Raw genomic sequence first — 17,231 nt, forward strand, 5'->3', positions numbered from 1 at the left:
GAAGAGCAGCCAGTGCTCTTAACCCCTGAGCCATCTCTCCAGTCCTACACAGTGAATTCTAAGATAGCAAGAACTATGTACAGAGACCTTGTCTCAAAAATGAAGCTAGGCATGGTGGCACACACCTTTAGTCGTGCTCAGGAGGCAGAGGCAGGAAGGAGTATTTCTGTGAGTGCAAGAGCTGTTACACAGAGAAATAAGTATGTAAAAAAAAAAAAAAAGGGGGGTTGGGGATTTAGCTCAGTGGTAGAGCACTTGCCTAGGAAGCGCAAGGCCCTGGGTTCGGTCCCAGCTCCGAAAAAAAGAACCAAAAAAAAAAAAAAAAAACAGATCAAACTCAGAAAGGCAAAATTTAAATGAATTTTGAGAAGTAGAAATTCTTACAGACTAAAATACTACACGTCAGTGTTTTGGCTCAAAACAAGCTAGGGATTTACATAGAACTCTGAGTAAAACTACCTTAGTCTTAGCCACCAAAAGAAGAATGGTAAGCAAAAGAAAATGATCCAAAGAATTTAAAAAGAACTTTGGCCAGTGATGTTAGTTAACTTTAGAGTGAAGTATTCACTTGGATACCTAAGAATCCTGAAAGCACAAGACTTTATTCTTCGGTGTTTGGAACCAAAAGACCATGAATGAGGTCACAGTCAACATCATCGCCTGCTTCCCTTTTCTTTGCACTCGGACTCGTCTCCATGTCATAAGCACTGAAAGGCAGTAATGCAGAGTGAACCCTGGAGCCAGAAGAACGACGTTCAAGTCTCAGCTCTGGACCTCACCTCTGCTGCTGACTAACTGTACGGATGGTGTGTTCTGACATTTGTTCTTACAATGCGGTTCTGAGTGCTGTAGCTTGCATATGGCTTAAGACTGTCAGCAGAAACTGATGGTAATGCTAGCATTTGAGAAGTAACGGCTAGAAGATCAAAAATTCAGAGTCATCTTCAACGACATAGAATGAGGCCAAGCTATGCATGGTGACACACACCTTTAAAACCAGCATTCTTCCTCACACCTGCGGGTCTGAACCATACAGGACAGGACCTCATTGATATAGCTGAAAATATTTCACATTAATATCAATAGTATGCACTGGAAAATTCTCACATTATGCCCAAAATACACCCTTGGAAAGAGAACAGCTTTAGCACGTGGAAAGCGTGAAGCCACATGTGTGGGAAGTTTACTGTGCAGTTGTTTACGGGTTGAGCGCAGTAGGGATTATCTTCCCCCAGGACGACCAAAGAGAAGTGGTGCTTGAGTCCCAACTGAGGATAACAAGTGCAAGGTGAAGTCTGCAGTGTCTGTGCTGTACAAACGGCCTAAACAGAGTCAGCAATAGAACTGCTGGTGTGCACCATGTGTCCGAGACATCTTCTGACTCACGACAAAAACCCAAGTTTATTCTACATGTATGATTTGTGGAAATCATAGAATTTTGTGTTTAGAAATGACCTTAGAAATTAGATATTCTATTTTTTGTTTGATACAGAATTTTAATAAAATTTTCTGAGTTTTTTTTCAAAAGGAGCTCTGAGAAGGGTTAATTCTTACCAGCTTGTTTGGCATGTTTCTGATAATACCTGGGTCAATGATAGCCAGTGTGCATACTCTAGTATTTCCACACAGTGTACCCAATTCAATATTACTGCCGCTGTAGTGATAAACAGTTTTCAGACGTCCTCAAAGCTGGGCAGCTGTTGGCAAGGATAACTGACTTGGCTTTGCCTTGTCTGATCATCTTCAGAGTCTGTCTGTGCCCAAGCAAGAACTTTATACTTCTCTTAACAAGCTGGAGCCTGGAGCTGACCGACTCCAGGGACTTCCTCCTCTTCTTTGCGGACACTATCTTCCTCCCTTAGGTGTGCGACAACCCAAGATGGCCAGGGAGGGAGAAAGGATTTCTTGAGATTTTTATATGGATATTTAAGATTTCATTATTTACTGTTAATTGAAATTTAGATAAAACAAGTAGCAATTTGAGTATCAACATGATAATTATTTTAAATTTTCTATTATTTTATAAGTTAAAAATTACAATTTATATTGACATTCAAATACAGAAGAATTTTTCAAGAATTTTCAAATACATAATTTTTATAAAAATTGAAGATTTGTAGGATGCTTTAATTTTTATACATTTGAAACCTTATTCTTACCATATACTCAATGTATGTTTATCATATTAAATTGAATTTTAATTACATGTGATTTTCATAATTAAAGCCTTTTATTTATTTAAAACAAAAAATACCAGCACTTATGGAGCAGAGGTAGGCAGTTGTCTGTGAGTTCAAGACCAGCCTGGTCCATATATAGAACTCAGCCAGGGCTGGCTACACATGAGACCTTATCTCAAAAACAAAAAAATTAAAATTAAAATTAATAAATTGAAAAAAGTTTAAGATCAGTATGAATACATAAAATCATCTAAAAGAAAAGAAAAGATAGTGTATCCTAAGATTCATGTGTTAGAAACTTATCCATAATGTGATCACCTTGGGAAGGGTTAGAACTTAAGAGGGGGCATTTAGTAGGAAGTAATTAGATCATTGGGACTATCAGCCTCCACAGGGATTCCTCTCGGGGTGACTGAGTTCTTGAAGGAATGAGTCATTAGTAGCTCAATGTAGGAAAATAAATCAGTAAATTATTCGCTACACAAGCATAAGCACTGAGTTCAAGCCCTGACACATAAAAGCCAAGCATGGTGGTTCACACTTGTAGCCCCTGCACTGAAGAGACAGGTGGCTCCCTGTAGCTCAGTGGCCAGCTAGTCTAGCCTTATCAGCAAATCCCTATGTCCCAGTGAAAGACAAAGTAGAAGAAAAAAGTAGTCAGCTCCTGAGAAAGAGACACTAGAGTTTGATGTCAGCTGACCTCCTTGTGTCAGCTCACAAGGACCCGCGCGTGCATGTACACACACACACACACACACACACACACACACACACACACACACACACACCTATATGACTTATTTCAGATCAAGCTATTGACATTTCTAATATACAAGAAGGCTCCCTGGTGATCCTTCCTCATCAGTACTTTCAATGCTTTCAAGAACAGTATTGTTAGAAAATTGTATCATTCGTGTCATCTATGAACTTCCTATAAATGAAACCATTCAACTTGTGCTTCTGATTCTTACTTCTTTTATTCGACACTATCTAAAATATCCATCACACTGCATTATTTATTTCTATTGCTATGTAGCAGTTCAGCCTAAAAGCCACAGTTTTGGTTTTGAGACATTACCTTGGTGGCCTGAGAATAGTCTTGAAACTCCCGCTCTCCGCAGCTCTTAGGTGCTAGAATTACAGCGCAGCACCAGGTATGACTTACGCAAACTAGCACTGTAAGCCAGCACTGCTTCATTTCCAGAACTACCATGATCATTTTTGTACCTTACATTTTTTACACCAAGGTCATTCTACACACGTCCAGAAAAAAAAAATCCCATGATTACTGTCTAATGCTACATATGCATGTAATTCAGAGAAGTCACTTCAATAAAATTTGTTTTCATATGAACCTTAAATAAAGTTCCTATCCATAGAAGTAGAATATTCTTTTATTCCTGTCTAATTTTATATTCTTCAATAAAATTTTGGGAACTTAATAAAGTTTCTATAATGAAGACATTCCCATTTTCTAAATGGATGTTGCTAGTTTAAATATGGGCCTTCTAGGAACACTGATTTCTCTTTTTAATACAAATAACAGGTTCTGGAGAGACCCAGCAAGACTGCTTAGTGGATAAAGGCAACTGCCTTGAAAGCCTGGCAAGCCATTTAAAACGAAGAGGGAGAGATTTCCCAGGAGTTGTCCTCTGACCTTCACACTCCGGCACGTTAGGGTATACTCATACATGACACACATGTCCTAGTCAGGGTCACTGTGCTGTGATGAAACACCATGACCGAAGGAGTCTGGGGAGAGCAGAGTTTAGTCAGTTCACACTTCCACACTGCTGTTCATCATTGAAAGAAGTCAGGACAGAAACTCACACAGGGCAGGAACCTGGAGGCAGGAGCTGATGCAGAGGCCATGGAGGGGGGCTGCTTACTGGCTTGCTCCCTGTGGCTTGCTCAGCCTGCTCTCTCATAGAACCCAGGACCCACAATGGGCTGGGCCCTCCCCTATACATCACTAATTTAAAACATGTTCCCCAGGCTTGCCAGCATTTTCTCAATTGTGGCTCCTTCCTCTCAGATGACTCTAGTTGACAAAACTAGTCAGTGCGCACACTAATGACATATTTTTGAAAATTAAATTTTCTAGAAAGATGTTTATCTCATTTCTCTTCCTCTCCTTCTTTCCAAGTCTGTTGGACTTTATTGCCCCCTTTTTTGTTATATTACCTACAGAGACATATTTGTTATGCTTTTGACTTTAACAAGAATGAATTTAAGGTTTCACTATAACCCATGATCCATGTTAGACTTGGAAAAGCACTTGTTTCATGTCAAAAAAGGTTCACTCCTTTGTAAAGGTTATCCCTTTTTTTCAACTTTGAAATACATTATTTACTTTCCTTTATCACCAATTTTATGTCTCCTCAGAAAAAAACGTGTCATGAAATAAGAGAATCCTGTGGGGAACTGAGGTCTAGTCACAGTGTTAATACCGCTGGTCACACTGAGCAACAAGTCCTCTGAAGTAATTGGTAGTATTTGTATTAATTTGTATTAATTTTGTGTTATATAATACAGATTCATTAAATTTGTTTAATATTTGGTATGAAAGAGTATTAAATCTTTATAATTTGCTTTTACTAAACTTAGAATTTTTGTTACGTTTACTTGCAAAATTAAATAAGTAAATTTCGGATGTTAAACTATCCTTACATTCTTATTACATTTGAATTTCCATGTCTGTGTCCATAAATGAGCTTGGACATAATTCATTTCCTTTTGTGTATTCTTTTAGCTTGGGTTTCAAGGTAACATTTAGTTTATTAACCAAAGGCTGCTTTCCCCTTTTAAACTCTTTCTGGATTGATCTGTCCAACATTGAGTTTTGCTCTTTTAAAGTAACTGATTACTGATCTCACTCAGTACCCAGACTTCCCATGTTCTCCTCTAGGGTCTAACCTGGGTATCGACCTGGTGCCCAGTCAGACCGCCCTACCTGCACCACAGTCAAGCAACAACCCACAGGTCCTACCTGCTCAGCTTCCAACCACTGCAGGTTAAGGTCTTCTGCCCTCCCAGCTACTCCTTTCCCCAAACCCATGAGATCTAGCCTGGGTTCCACAACCAGTGCATCCGGCTAGACTATAACAAAAAGGAATTCTAGGCTTGGGCCAGGATCTCCCTAACTATCCCCCAAACCACAGGACTCCCCCACACCACCTCCAGCCTTTCTACCCCACTCTCCAGGCACACAGCAGGAACATGCACATCCTGTACAGCAGCCCAGTCCTCTCGGCCGTCCTAATCCATTCCACCCAAGCCATCTCCAGCCTCTAGACCCAGCTTGTGTGTGCATTCTCTTCTCTGCCCCAACCTGCTGCATCCATATCAGACTCAGAACTAACAACGACCACATGCCTAGATCTCACTGCAAACGAACCAACGATATAAAAGATCAAGCCAGGGTCCTCTCTTCAAAACCTAGCAGTCTTGTGGAAGTAAGTACCTGCGAAGATGAACTCCGTAAAACGCAAGCACCAACATGAGAGCTAGTCTTTAAGAGCCAGGCATGGTAGTACATGCCTTTCTCTCAGCACACAGGAGGCAGAGGCAGGCAGGCAGGCAGGCAGGTCTCTGAGTTTGACACCAGTCTGTCAACATATTGAGTTCCATGCTAGCCAGGACCACATGGTGAGATTTTGCTTAAAACCAACAGTAACAACCAAAACAAAACAAACTTATTCATGCATGGGACTGTAAGACTAGCCCACTCCCTGTGCAGCATTCCTAACTGCACTCTGAGTCCTTACTCCTTAACCTGCAGATCAGCATAGCCCTCACCTCACCTGCCTCATCAAAGCAGCTTCTTTCTGAAGATGAAGACATACAAAAAGCCACAACTGATCAAAATACAGGACAGCTGACAGGGGAGCACTCCTCCCCAGCAGAGTTTCCCAAGGGTCATGAGTATAGTGGGAAGTGGAGCAAAGAGGCTCTCAGAGCCAGAGTACCAGTATGCCTGCTGAAGACAGTGACTTCTACGACAGGGAAGATGATTACCTAAACAAGGCCTGACCCTCTGACCCTCCCTCAGATAAAGAGCTACAAGCAATTAATGCAGCTGAGGAAGAATTAGAGCTCTCCATGGATGAGTCTCCTGATAGGTTATTTTGTCCCAAGTGGTCACTATTAAACACATGCACATATGAGCAGTAACAAAGAGACTCAACGGGGTGTTGTTATAGGTGTAGGGGTGTGTGTGTGTGTGTGTGTGTGTGTGTGTGTGTGTGTGTGTGTGTGTGTGTGTATGATAGATAATAAGAGGTCATGAATTTGAGATGAGTTGGCAGGACGCAGGAGAAATCCAAGAGAAGATGGAGAAAGGAAACAAAGTAAATAGGTGCCATGTGACCTACTATTTAACCTTATCAATAGTGATCCTATTAGGGCTCCTCATTTTGGTTCCCTTGGAAGAGAAGAGCTTCAAAGCTCACCAAATACCATCTGACCACTGTAACGACTACAGAGTCTAGCCCCTCTCAGGAGGCCACAGCCATGCTTTCAATGTCTCACTTTCTTCCTCATTATTCCTTAACCCATGTGTAAAATATAGGTTTAAAATACCGAATGCATTCCCACTCTGCTGGGTAATGAAAATAGCAACAACCTCATTTGTTCCAATATTGTTTCATACCAACTAGTTCCCACACATCTGTGGTAGGAAGCAAAATGGAATTGCTGCTTTGGAAAATGGTCTCGCAGTTCCACATAGGTAAAAAGCTGAAGCTGTTAACAGCCTAGCAATCCTGTTACAGGTAAACATTAAAAAACTAACATAGAAGGTCCAAGATGTCACTTACTAACAGACTGTTTTGATCCCCGGGATGACAAGCAAAATAAAAACCCAAACCCAAAGCCAGGTGTGGTAGCACATGCTCAAAATCTCAGCACTAAGGAGCGGGGTAAAGAGGTAAGGAGTTAATCAGTCTGCAGAACACCTGTCTGTCTGTCTTCTGTCTCTGTCTCTCTCTGTGTCTGTCTGTCTGTGTCTGCCCCCCCTCGATATCTCCCTCTCTCCTCTCTCTCTCTCTCTCTCTCTCTCTCTCTCTCTCTCTCTCTCTCTCTCTCTCTCTCTCTCTCTCTCTCCAACCTCCTTGAACAAAGCCTGGCATACAATGTTCCTAGCAGGACTTTTCCAATAAGCACATAGTGAAAACAATCCAAATATCTGTCAATGGGACATGGTACTATCTACATAGAACTGATAATATTATTTGATGGAGGGGAACATAATGAAATTACCAGGTGCAAGCCTGAGTCCATGATTCAAAAGGCTGACATACAATGACTGCATGTGTCTATTTCCATGTAACATTTAATTTGAAAAGAGTTTTTCCTACAATACGGATATGTCTTCACATTAAAATTTACATCCATCTAGAGGCTCGTGTCTACAACAGAAGCACTCAGAATTACAGGTGTGAGCTGATGCCCAGCAAGACTCAGTTTTTTGTTTGTTGCTGTTTCAGACAGGGTCAATCCAGGTTGGCCTCAAACTCCTCATGCAGGAAGGGCTGGCCTCCTACCTCCAATGGGATCACAGGTGTGTACCACCTCTCACAGATAAGACCCTTTCTTGATGTAATTCTTAGCAAACATGACACTGGCATGTTAGAATAGGTAAAGCCTGCTCAATCTGTAATCCCTTTTAAACTGGGATTCAAAATTAAGAACTGTTTTCTCTTTGCTCTTTCTTTCCCACCCTGGCCCAGACATATATCCTATCCAAGAATTTCTGAAGCTGCCCCTGAACTCAAGGCGCTTCACATTCCAGACGTAAGTCTTTGGAGACTAAAGGTCCTGTCAGTAGTCACTGTCTGCCACTGGGCCACACTGAGGTCCAACACTTTACAGAGGTGCACTGCAGCTCACTTGTAGTCGTCATCAAGTCTTCTGACTAACTGTTCCTCGTCTTGTCTCACCTAAGGACTAGATATGAACTTGTTTTCTCATGATCGTGTACGGACACTCAAATCTGCCAAAGAACATTTCAAACTTTAATGTCCTTAAAATTAAATTTTATTTACATCTAGATTGAACAGGTATTCTTAAGAGTAAGCATTTATGCAATCAAGCACTAATTCTCTAAGACATACAAATCTCAAAAATGAAACACACTGCCTTTATAGCTTAATTTATAAAGACTGCACATGGTCTTAAAGTTAAAGTATTGCAATAAATACTCTCGAAATTACAATTCTCTTTTCCAAAGTTTTGAGATAGTGTCTCACTGTACAGCCCTGGAAACTGCCATGTGGACCAGGCTGGCCTCGAACTCAGAGATCCACCTGCCTCTGCCTCTGTGTGCTGGGGTTAAAGGTGTGCTGTAACCCCTGCCCTTTCCCCTCTTTCAGGCCCTCTGTCTTCTGCAGCATAACTGCTGAGGGAGGAGACAAGGTGGGAAGAGCCGGTCCTCTGGGCTGCCAGCAGTTCCTCCTGCTTGCCCGCCCGACTGGTGTGCTCACCATCCTTGGACACTTGCACAATTCTAGGAGCCCCTTGGTGTGCAGCTCATACACATACTCCAGAATAGTGTCCATAAGAATCCAGTCTGTGCACTGAGGTAACCACCAGGCCATCTGTGCCTCAACTTGCTAGTGGTATGACCTTGTGGCCTTTGTTAAGACCTGCAGTCATGGAATAGTACAGAACCATGGCCTGCTCTTAGCCAATGATGCCACAACAGGAAGCTATATTCTCCATCTTTAATGTGCCATAGCAGTTAGTATTATACTGGTTGGAATGTCAATGTACCAGTTTTTAAGGGAAAAAAATACAGTTTACATAGGATTTACATAGCCAACAGATGAATGCTTCATACACACAGACACCTGGTAAACGCATTCATGCACTTATACAGAAAACTCATCTCAGTGGCTATTTCTGTATTAGTTATAGCTTTAGAAACCACATAGGGTGGGAAATTAGTAAAGTCTTATCCTTGCTTTCAAAAAGCATCACTGGGGTTTTAAGTATTTAAAAATGTATTCCACAAAAATGTGTTACACAACTGTAATCACAGCATTTAGGAGGCTGAAAGAGGAATTCTGTGGTTTCAAGGTCAGCCCAGGCTATACAGAGCACAATAATCAGCAGCAAAGATTAACTTTTAAGGGCTAAACAGTGTTGTACAGGTAACTATGACCACAGACGTTATACAGCTAAGTACATTCCGTACATTAACACAATATCATCCAATTTCTGCTGCACCACAAAAAAACACAAGTGAAACAGATGCTACCAGGGACTTGGGAGATAGCCCGGTTGGTATAGTGTTTGCCACGAAAGCATGAGGACCTGAGTTCAATCCCTGACACCCACATGAAAAGCCAGGCAGAGAGGCTCACAGCTGTCAGCCATCCGCTGGAAAAACAGAGGATCCATGGGGCAGGTCCTCGTAACCTAATTAGTGTGCCCCAGACCCAGAGAGAGACCATGTCTCTAAACAGTAATGTACATCACTGTTGACAAATGATTGGCAGAGACTGCCCTCTGGCCTCTACTAGTACCTACCCATGTGCAACAACAAAAGTGAATGATGCCAGTCAAAAGAGGCTAATTAGAGGGGAAGGGTGGTAGGATGTATTTCGGCTTTCAAATACAGAAAGAAGAACGGGGAAGCCATTCCAAGAGAATGGGAAAGTACCAGCCAAGCCTTAAACTATCTAAGTGAGAGCAAAGAGCAAAGTTTCAAATTGAAGACAGTAAGACTATATGAAGAGGGGCTGGAGAGATGGCTCAGCGGTTAAGAGCACTGACTGCTCTTCCAGAGGTCCTGAGTTCAATTCCCAGCAACCACATGGTGGCTCACAACCACCTGTAACAGGATCAGATGCCCTGTTCTGGTGTGTCTGAAAACAGCTACAGTGTGCTCATATATATAAAATAAATAAATCTTTTTAAAAAAAGACTATATGAAGAGAACTGAAATAGAATTACAACAGCTTTCAATACTCAGATATAAATAAAACTTTATGAAACAGCTGTAGAGGTATACTACTCAGGCTCTTGGTGCTGAAGCTGCCCTTTAAGAATAGTGATCTGGAAATATAAAGCAAAAGAAACCAAAAATAAGGAAATGTAGGCGACATAACTCAGTAGTAGAGCACTTCCACGAGAAGCTTCAGGTTTGGGTTTGAGCGAGTGAGCGAGAGAAAGGGGGAGGGAGGGAGGGAGGGAGGGAGAGAGAGGCAGGCAGGCAGATATGGAGAATTCTAATCCATAACTTATGGAATCAGTGCTCATAACAGCAGAAGTCTTAATTCCAGACGAACCATGAGAAAAGAAGTGCAGCATTCTTAAGATCATGCTTCAGATACTCCTTCAATGAAACAAAAATGCTCACTGAAAACTGCCACTTATACATGCTAGCCAGCCAGGCACGGTGGTTGCCTCTGTAATCCTCATAGCTGGAGGCGGAAGCAGAAGGATCAGGAGTTCAAGGATAGCTTCAGCCACTCAGGGAGTTTGAGCCAACCTGATCATTCCTAAGAACTGGTTTCAACAACAAAGAATAAAGCTTAAAAAAAAACCTTCTTTTTTTTTAAATAAATGCTAGCCCTAACAGAAATGTAGCTCAGAGAATGCTCGCTGTGTACAAAGCTAAGAAAGAAAAGAAACCAAATGCCAGCCCTGGGGCACAAACTTAAATCTCAGCACAGACACAGACCCTGACACATCAAAGATCAGCCTGCTCTACATAGGAAGCACGTGTCTCACACAAACAAAGCTACTATTACCGTTTAGAATACTGTGCCAAAGTAATCTGACCAAACTGGTATGTGTAAAAATATACAAGTATTTCATTTAAAGCAATACTGTAAATAAATTCACAAAACAATCCAACACACAGCTTTCCTATTTTTAGAATTATTACACTATTTACCTAGAACACATGATTTTTAGACAGTTAAATAACATTCTTTAGAACCACTGTCTTACCTATGCACATATGTATTAGTAGTTCGCTATACTATCCATAATAGCTTTTATGACCCCCAAAAAATTATACAAACAACTCCCTTCCTATTACTTTCCTAAAGAGAAGAAATTTGAGAGAAAAATCTCGTTTGTGAAAACCAGATTACTTACCAGTAACTTGAGCTATCCTATTGGGTCTTTTCCCTCACAGATCCACCCCTTGCTTCTGTCCATCTCCAGGATCCTCAGGAAGCGCATCCAGCACCCAGCACGGGGGAATTGAGGGCATGCAGCACAGACGCATGGGAGGGAAGCTGGGTAGGTTTAGGAGGCTAGAGACATGCTGCAGGCACTCACTTACCTTCCTGGGAGGGGATCACAACCGTCCCTCGGTCCTCAAGGCACTCACAATAGCGTCAGAGAATGTGGATCTGTGGAGATTACCCAATAGGAGAACTCCAGTTACTGGTAAGTGATCCAGTTTTTTCTTCTCTATCAGAATAAGAAGATTATTTAATTTTACTTGAGATTATTAACTCAGGTAGCACACAGGAGAAACAGATGTGAATGTGTCACAGAGCTAAGCATGTACTCACCAAAATAAAAAATAGATAAAAATGTGACTGATGTAGTCAGAAATACAAGGAAAACAACAATTTGCATGACTTCATTTGTAAATGCCCACTATAACAGCAGGTGTATTTTTTAAAGACAGATCTATCTATCTATCCAACTATCTATTTATTGTAAATAAGTACACTGTAGCTGTCCTCAGACACACCAAAAGATGGCACTGAATCCCATTACAGATGGTTGTGAGCCACCATGTGGTTGCTGGGAATGGAACCCAGGACCTCTGGAAGAGTAGCAGGTGCTTTTAACTGCTGAGCCATCTCTCCAGCCCCATGGCAGATGTATTTTAACAACAAAAATTAGCTATGAGACTAGCATTTCACTGAACTACCACCACTATTTTGTAATATTAGTATAACAATAAACAGTTGATCAAAATCTGCCACTTCTCAGGATCGTCAGGCCACCATGTAAATTTTTTACATTTTATTTACATTGGTGTTTTGCCTCCACGTATGTCTGTGGGAGGGTGTCAGATCCCCTGGAACTAGAAATACAGACAGCTGTGAACTGCCATGTGGATGCTAGGATTTGAACCTCTTTAGTGAGGCCTGGGAAGATGGCTTAGTAAGTACCATGCTTGCTTTACAAGTACAAGGACTGTACAACTCATGTAAAAAAGCTGGTTGCTGCTGTAGGGTGGTCCACACCTTTAATGCCAGGATGGACTTGGAAGACAGTGTCAGTTGGATCTGTGTAAACTGATGGGCAGCCTGATTTACACAGCCAGTTCCAGGACACCGAGGATAGAGAGAGCCCGTCTCAGCATTTAGAAAGCTAGCTGTGATGCTCCATGCTTGTCATCCTGGCAGCAGGAGAGCAGAGACGTGGATTCCTAAGGTTTGAGGGCTAGCCACCCTGGCTTACTTGGACAGCACCAGGCCAGTGAGAGACACTGACTCAAAAAGAAAAGGCTAGTGTTGGGGTTTAGTTCAGTGCTAGGGTGCTTGCCCTGAGTGGTTTGTCAGTTCCAGAAAGAAAGGCAGGCAGGGAGGAAGGACGAGACTGAGGGAGAAAGAAACAACACCTAAGTCTGTGTACACCTGCAAACACGAAGCCAAGAGACCCCAGGCAGACGGCTACCTCCTCCTCACTGTACACAGGGCATCCTAGTGTCTTTAACTTCACACAGGCATTCTGTAAATTGCCCTAGTAGCACTAAATACAGATACACTTCAGAACATTGTATCTTTGAACATTCATCCCCTATCTTCAAGATCTTTCTAAAGATTCTTTTTGAAACAATGTTTCATACAGCCCAGACTTGAACTTATGATACTCTTGCCTACACTTCCAAGTGTTGGCATTGTGGGTATGTGTCGTCACTCCCAGGATAAACCAGGTGGGACTGAACCTCGGGTTTCATGAAAGCTAAGCATGCTACCAAGTGAGCTACTACACCTAGTGAGCTACCACACCTAGTGAGCTACCACACCTAGTGAGCTACTGCACCTAGTGAGCTACCACACCTAGTGAGCTACCACACCTAGTGAGCTACCACACCTAGTGAGCTACTACACCTAGGTCCTTGGTGCTTCACTGGTCTTCATCTATGGAAATAAACCACAAAGTTTGTAAGACTAAAATAATACAAATAATTTCTCCACACAAACAAATTTAGAATGTGAAGATCTTATATTTCAATATTATTATGAAGTATCTAGTGCATGGCACAAATATCAAAGTCTCTTAGTAGCTTGCTAAAATTTTTACTAGATTCACATTTAGTTTTATCATGCACATTTCTCTGGGTAATTATATCTATTTTCTAAGTCTAAAGTATAATAATCATGAATGATTTCATTTTTAAGTGACTAATTCATTCAAACTGGGTATTGCAGCCACAGGGTACACTGCAGCCACAGGGTACACTGCAGCCACGGGGTGCACTACAGCCACGGGGTGCACTGCAGCCACGGAGTGCACTGCAGCCACAGGGTACACTGCAGCCACGGGGTGCACTACAGCCACGGGGTGCACTGCAGCCACGGAGTGCACTGCAGCCACAGGGTACACTGCAGCCACGGGGTGCACTACAGCCACGGGGTGCACTACAGCCACGGGGTGCACTGCAGCCACGGAGTGCACTGCAGCCACAGGGTACACTGCAGCCACGGGGTGCACTGCAGCCACGGGGTGCACTGCAGCCACGGGGTGCACTACAGCCACGGGGTGCACTGCAGCCACGGAGTGCACTGCAGCCACAGGGTACACTGCAGCCACGGGGTGCACTACAGCCACGGGGTGCACTACAGCCACGGGGTGCACTGCAGCCACGGAGTGCACTGCAGCCACAGGGTACACTGCAGCCACGGGGTGCACTACAGCCACGGGGTGCACTGCAGCCACGGGGTGCACTACAGCCACGGGGTGCACTGCAGTGCCACGGTTTGGCTGTGCTCTGAGTGTCTTACCACGCATCTGTCTTCACTGTAGTGATACTGAGTGCTGTGGAACACTTACACAGCAGGGCTGGGGAACTAGGCCAAGGACGGACAGGCTCTCAGCAGAGCAGGCAGTCTGAGCTTGCTGGGCTTGCTTCCCTGACTTGCTCTGTGGCCTGCCCTGTGCCTGCTCCATCACAGGGACTGTGCTCTTCCAGAGGCTGGACATAGACAGCCAGTCTACCCAACTGTGAACTCGACAAGCCACAGATCTCCATTCTGAATTATAATGTACAGTTTAGGGTTGGTTTTGTTTGGTTTTAGTTTATTTGAGACAAGGTTTCTCTGCGTAGACCTGGATACCCTGGAGCTCCCTCCAGGCTTGCCACAGACTCACGAGATTTGCCTCTGCCTCCCAAGTGCTGGGATTAAAGGCATGCACCACCACACCAAGCTCAGATGAATATTTTTAAGAGTCACCTAAATCAGTGACTCTTAGTTACAGACTCTCCCTTAACATCAAGCCACTAAACAATGGGAAGCACACTGCACAAAGAACTTCATGTATTTATATGGATTACAGGAGCAACTATCTGTTTCTAGAGCTAAAAGACATCATTCCAAATAAAGCAATATACAAGTTTTATTTAAAGCAAATACTGCCTCCATTTAGATATGTCTTCTAGAAATAAAATATAATTAAATTTATTTTAAAATAAGAGCATTAAATACATTCAGAATATTTTAATGGGCTAGCTTGCATTTGGCAGTGAAAGTTACACGTTGTTGTTATTGTATAAACTCAACTAAAATGAATTCGTTCTCTGTGTGTGGCAATAGGACTTTAACCAGGACCTCACACATGTTAAGGCAAATGTTCTACCACTAGGCTATATGCCTTCAAGCACATTTTATTTTAATTCCAGACGTCAGGATGCTCTGCTCAAAAATAGTGTCTTGAAACTCTACAATTACACATGCATCAACCGAGTTACTCCTTAGGATTTAAGAAGAACCAAGTGTTTCATCAGTAAAAGTCGCCTCACAGAATCAGTCTGAAAAGCCTGTATTAAAATGAGAAAATGAGGGGCTGGGGATTTAGCTCAGTGGTAGAGCGCTTGCCTAGGAAGCGCAAGGCCCTGGGTTCGGTCCCCAGCTCCGAAAAAAAGAACAAAAAAAAAAAAAAAAAATGAGAAAATGAGATAGCTAAAGCCAGCTAAAACCAAAAGCAGAACAAACAGAAAAACAGAGTGTAGTAGAGTAGCTAGCTGGACATGGTGAAGCGCACTTATAACCCCAGGTTGAGGAGCAGGGGGATCCTTAGTTTAAGCCACTTGGAATAGACAAATAAACTATCTCAAACAACATAAAAGTCAGGTGTGGGATTTTTACCTGTAATCCCAGCAGCGCTCCTGAGGCCCAGGCAGAAGACTCACCATTACTCTGAGGCCACGCTGAGCCATACAGTGAGCATACAGCCATTCTGGGCTTCATCGCTACATGGAAAGACGCTATCTGGAAAAGCGAGTAGGGGTGGGGCGTCTTCACTGTAGCTTCACTGTAGCGCACTTGCCTAACACGAACGAAATCCTAGGTTCAAACCCAGCAGTCAGAATAAGAGGCTGGGTAGGATAAGGATAGCAGGTATAGCTCATTGTTGAGGTGCTTGTCTACTACGTGTGAGGCCTTGGATTCTACCTCTAGCCATCTCTTTTGTCTGTCTCTGTCTCTCTTTCTCACACATACACACATACACGCACTCTGAATACTCATAACTACATAAGGACCGTCAATATTGTTCTAATATACAACTATAAGACACTATATTAGATTTGCCTTAGTAATGGAAACTACCCAGACATCCAATTTGCCAGAAATATTGTTGTGAATTATTTCTCTATCCCAATTTCTAATTTATAAAACAAGATCTTATATTGGCAGTTGTCAACAAATTCAGAAGTGAAAATATGAAGTCAGTGCATGTCCACTTTCCTGAGTGACACTTCACAGCTAATTCATAAGCAACTTGTGTCAAAAGTGCAGATGAACTCCAGCCCCCAAAAGTCTGCCCTGCTGTGCCCTGAACAACCTGCCTTATTTACATGCCAAGTCCCCAGAATGTAAACTCTGGTGGGCCTGACATGACTGCAATTCAACTGAAAACTGGATTGCAGCTTTGTAAGAAAAGGAGTCACAATATTAAAATTACTTTGGCCAAATCAATACAATATTTTTCAAGTCAACACTTTTTTTTTTTCCGGGGCTGGGGACAGAACCCAGGACCTTGCCCTTCCTAGGCAAGCGCTCTACCACTGAGTCAAATCCCCAACCCCGTCAACACTTTTTTGATGATTTACTTTGACTTTTTGCACGTTGGTGCTTTACCCATATGTATATAAGTACACTGTGTGTGCCAGTGCCTGTGGCAGTCAAAAGACGGTGCTAGATATCTGAAACTGGAGTTACCACGTGGGTGCTGCAAATCAAACCCTAGTCTTCTCTAAGAGCAACGAGTGCTCTTAACCACTGAGCCATCCTCTCCGGCACCTTCAAATCAATTCTAAATAACAACCTCTAAAATACAACCGTGTAAAACTGACTTTATACAAGAATGGCAAATTTTTCTAACATGAATTCAATACAGTCTGAAGTTGACAGTTCTAGTTACTATGACGACTGAAGCGTAGTTCTGAGCACCTTTTTGCCTCCTTTAAAAGGGAAGTTAGCCCTTCTTTATCACCAATAAGCAATGCTGTGTAATAAGTCTCTTTTACACTTTCCCAGGCTTGATTCTACTCATTCAAGCTTAAAGAGATTCCACTCTCACCGGAAAAGCACACATACAAACGTCATACGTGGCCAAGAGAAGGTGTTGACTGCTAAGCCTCATGGTCTGAATTTCATCCCAAGAACCCACATAATAGAAAAAAAAACAAGTCTAAAAAGTTGTCCTCTAAACCCTACACACAGACAAATAAATACACAAATGCAATAAAAGCACACACATAAGACTAAGAGTTTAATTCATTTGCAGATAATTTGCCTGTTTTGTTCAAGGTCTGGGGTCAATACACGGCACTTTAAAAAAATTTAAAGT

General features: G+C 42.5%; 1 protein-coding gene and 1 pseudogene across 3 annotated transcripts in view; both read right to left on the minus strand.

The window, feature by feature from the left end:
• The window catches only part of Yaf2 (YY1 associated factor 2), a 55,689-nt gene that overhangs the window by 24,013 nt on the left and 14,445 nt on the right, over positions 1–17,231 (minus strand). The window contains exon 3 of one of the 3 annotated variants that reach the window (XR_015624389.1): positions 11,479–11,548. Coding sequence is in view for 1 of the 2 variants with exons in the window: in XM_087559150.1 (XP_087415276.1) it covers positions 11,498–11,548 (51 nt within the window). In the remaining variant the exon portion in view is untranslated. 3 annotated transcript variants of the gene reach the window in all.
• Positions 1,427–8,082, minus strand: LOC108351562 (60S ribosomal protein L30 pseudogene; annotated as a pseudogene).

Source organism: Rattus norvegicus, chromosome 7, assembly GCF_021556685.1.
Source record: "Rattus norvegicus strain SHRSP/BbbUtx chromosome 7, alternate assembly SHRSP_T2T, whole genome shotgun sequence".
Classification (NCBI taxonomy): Eukaryota; Metazoa; Chordata; class Mammalia; order Rodentia; family Muridae; genus Rattus; species Rattus norvegicus.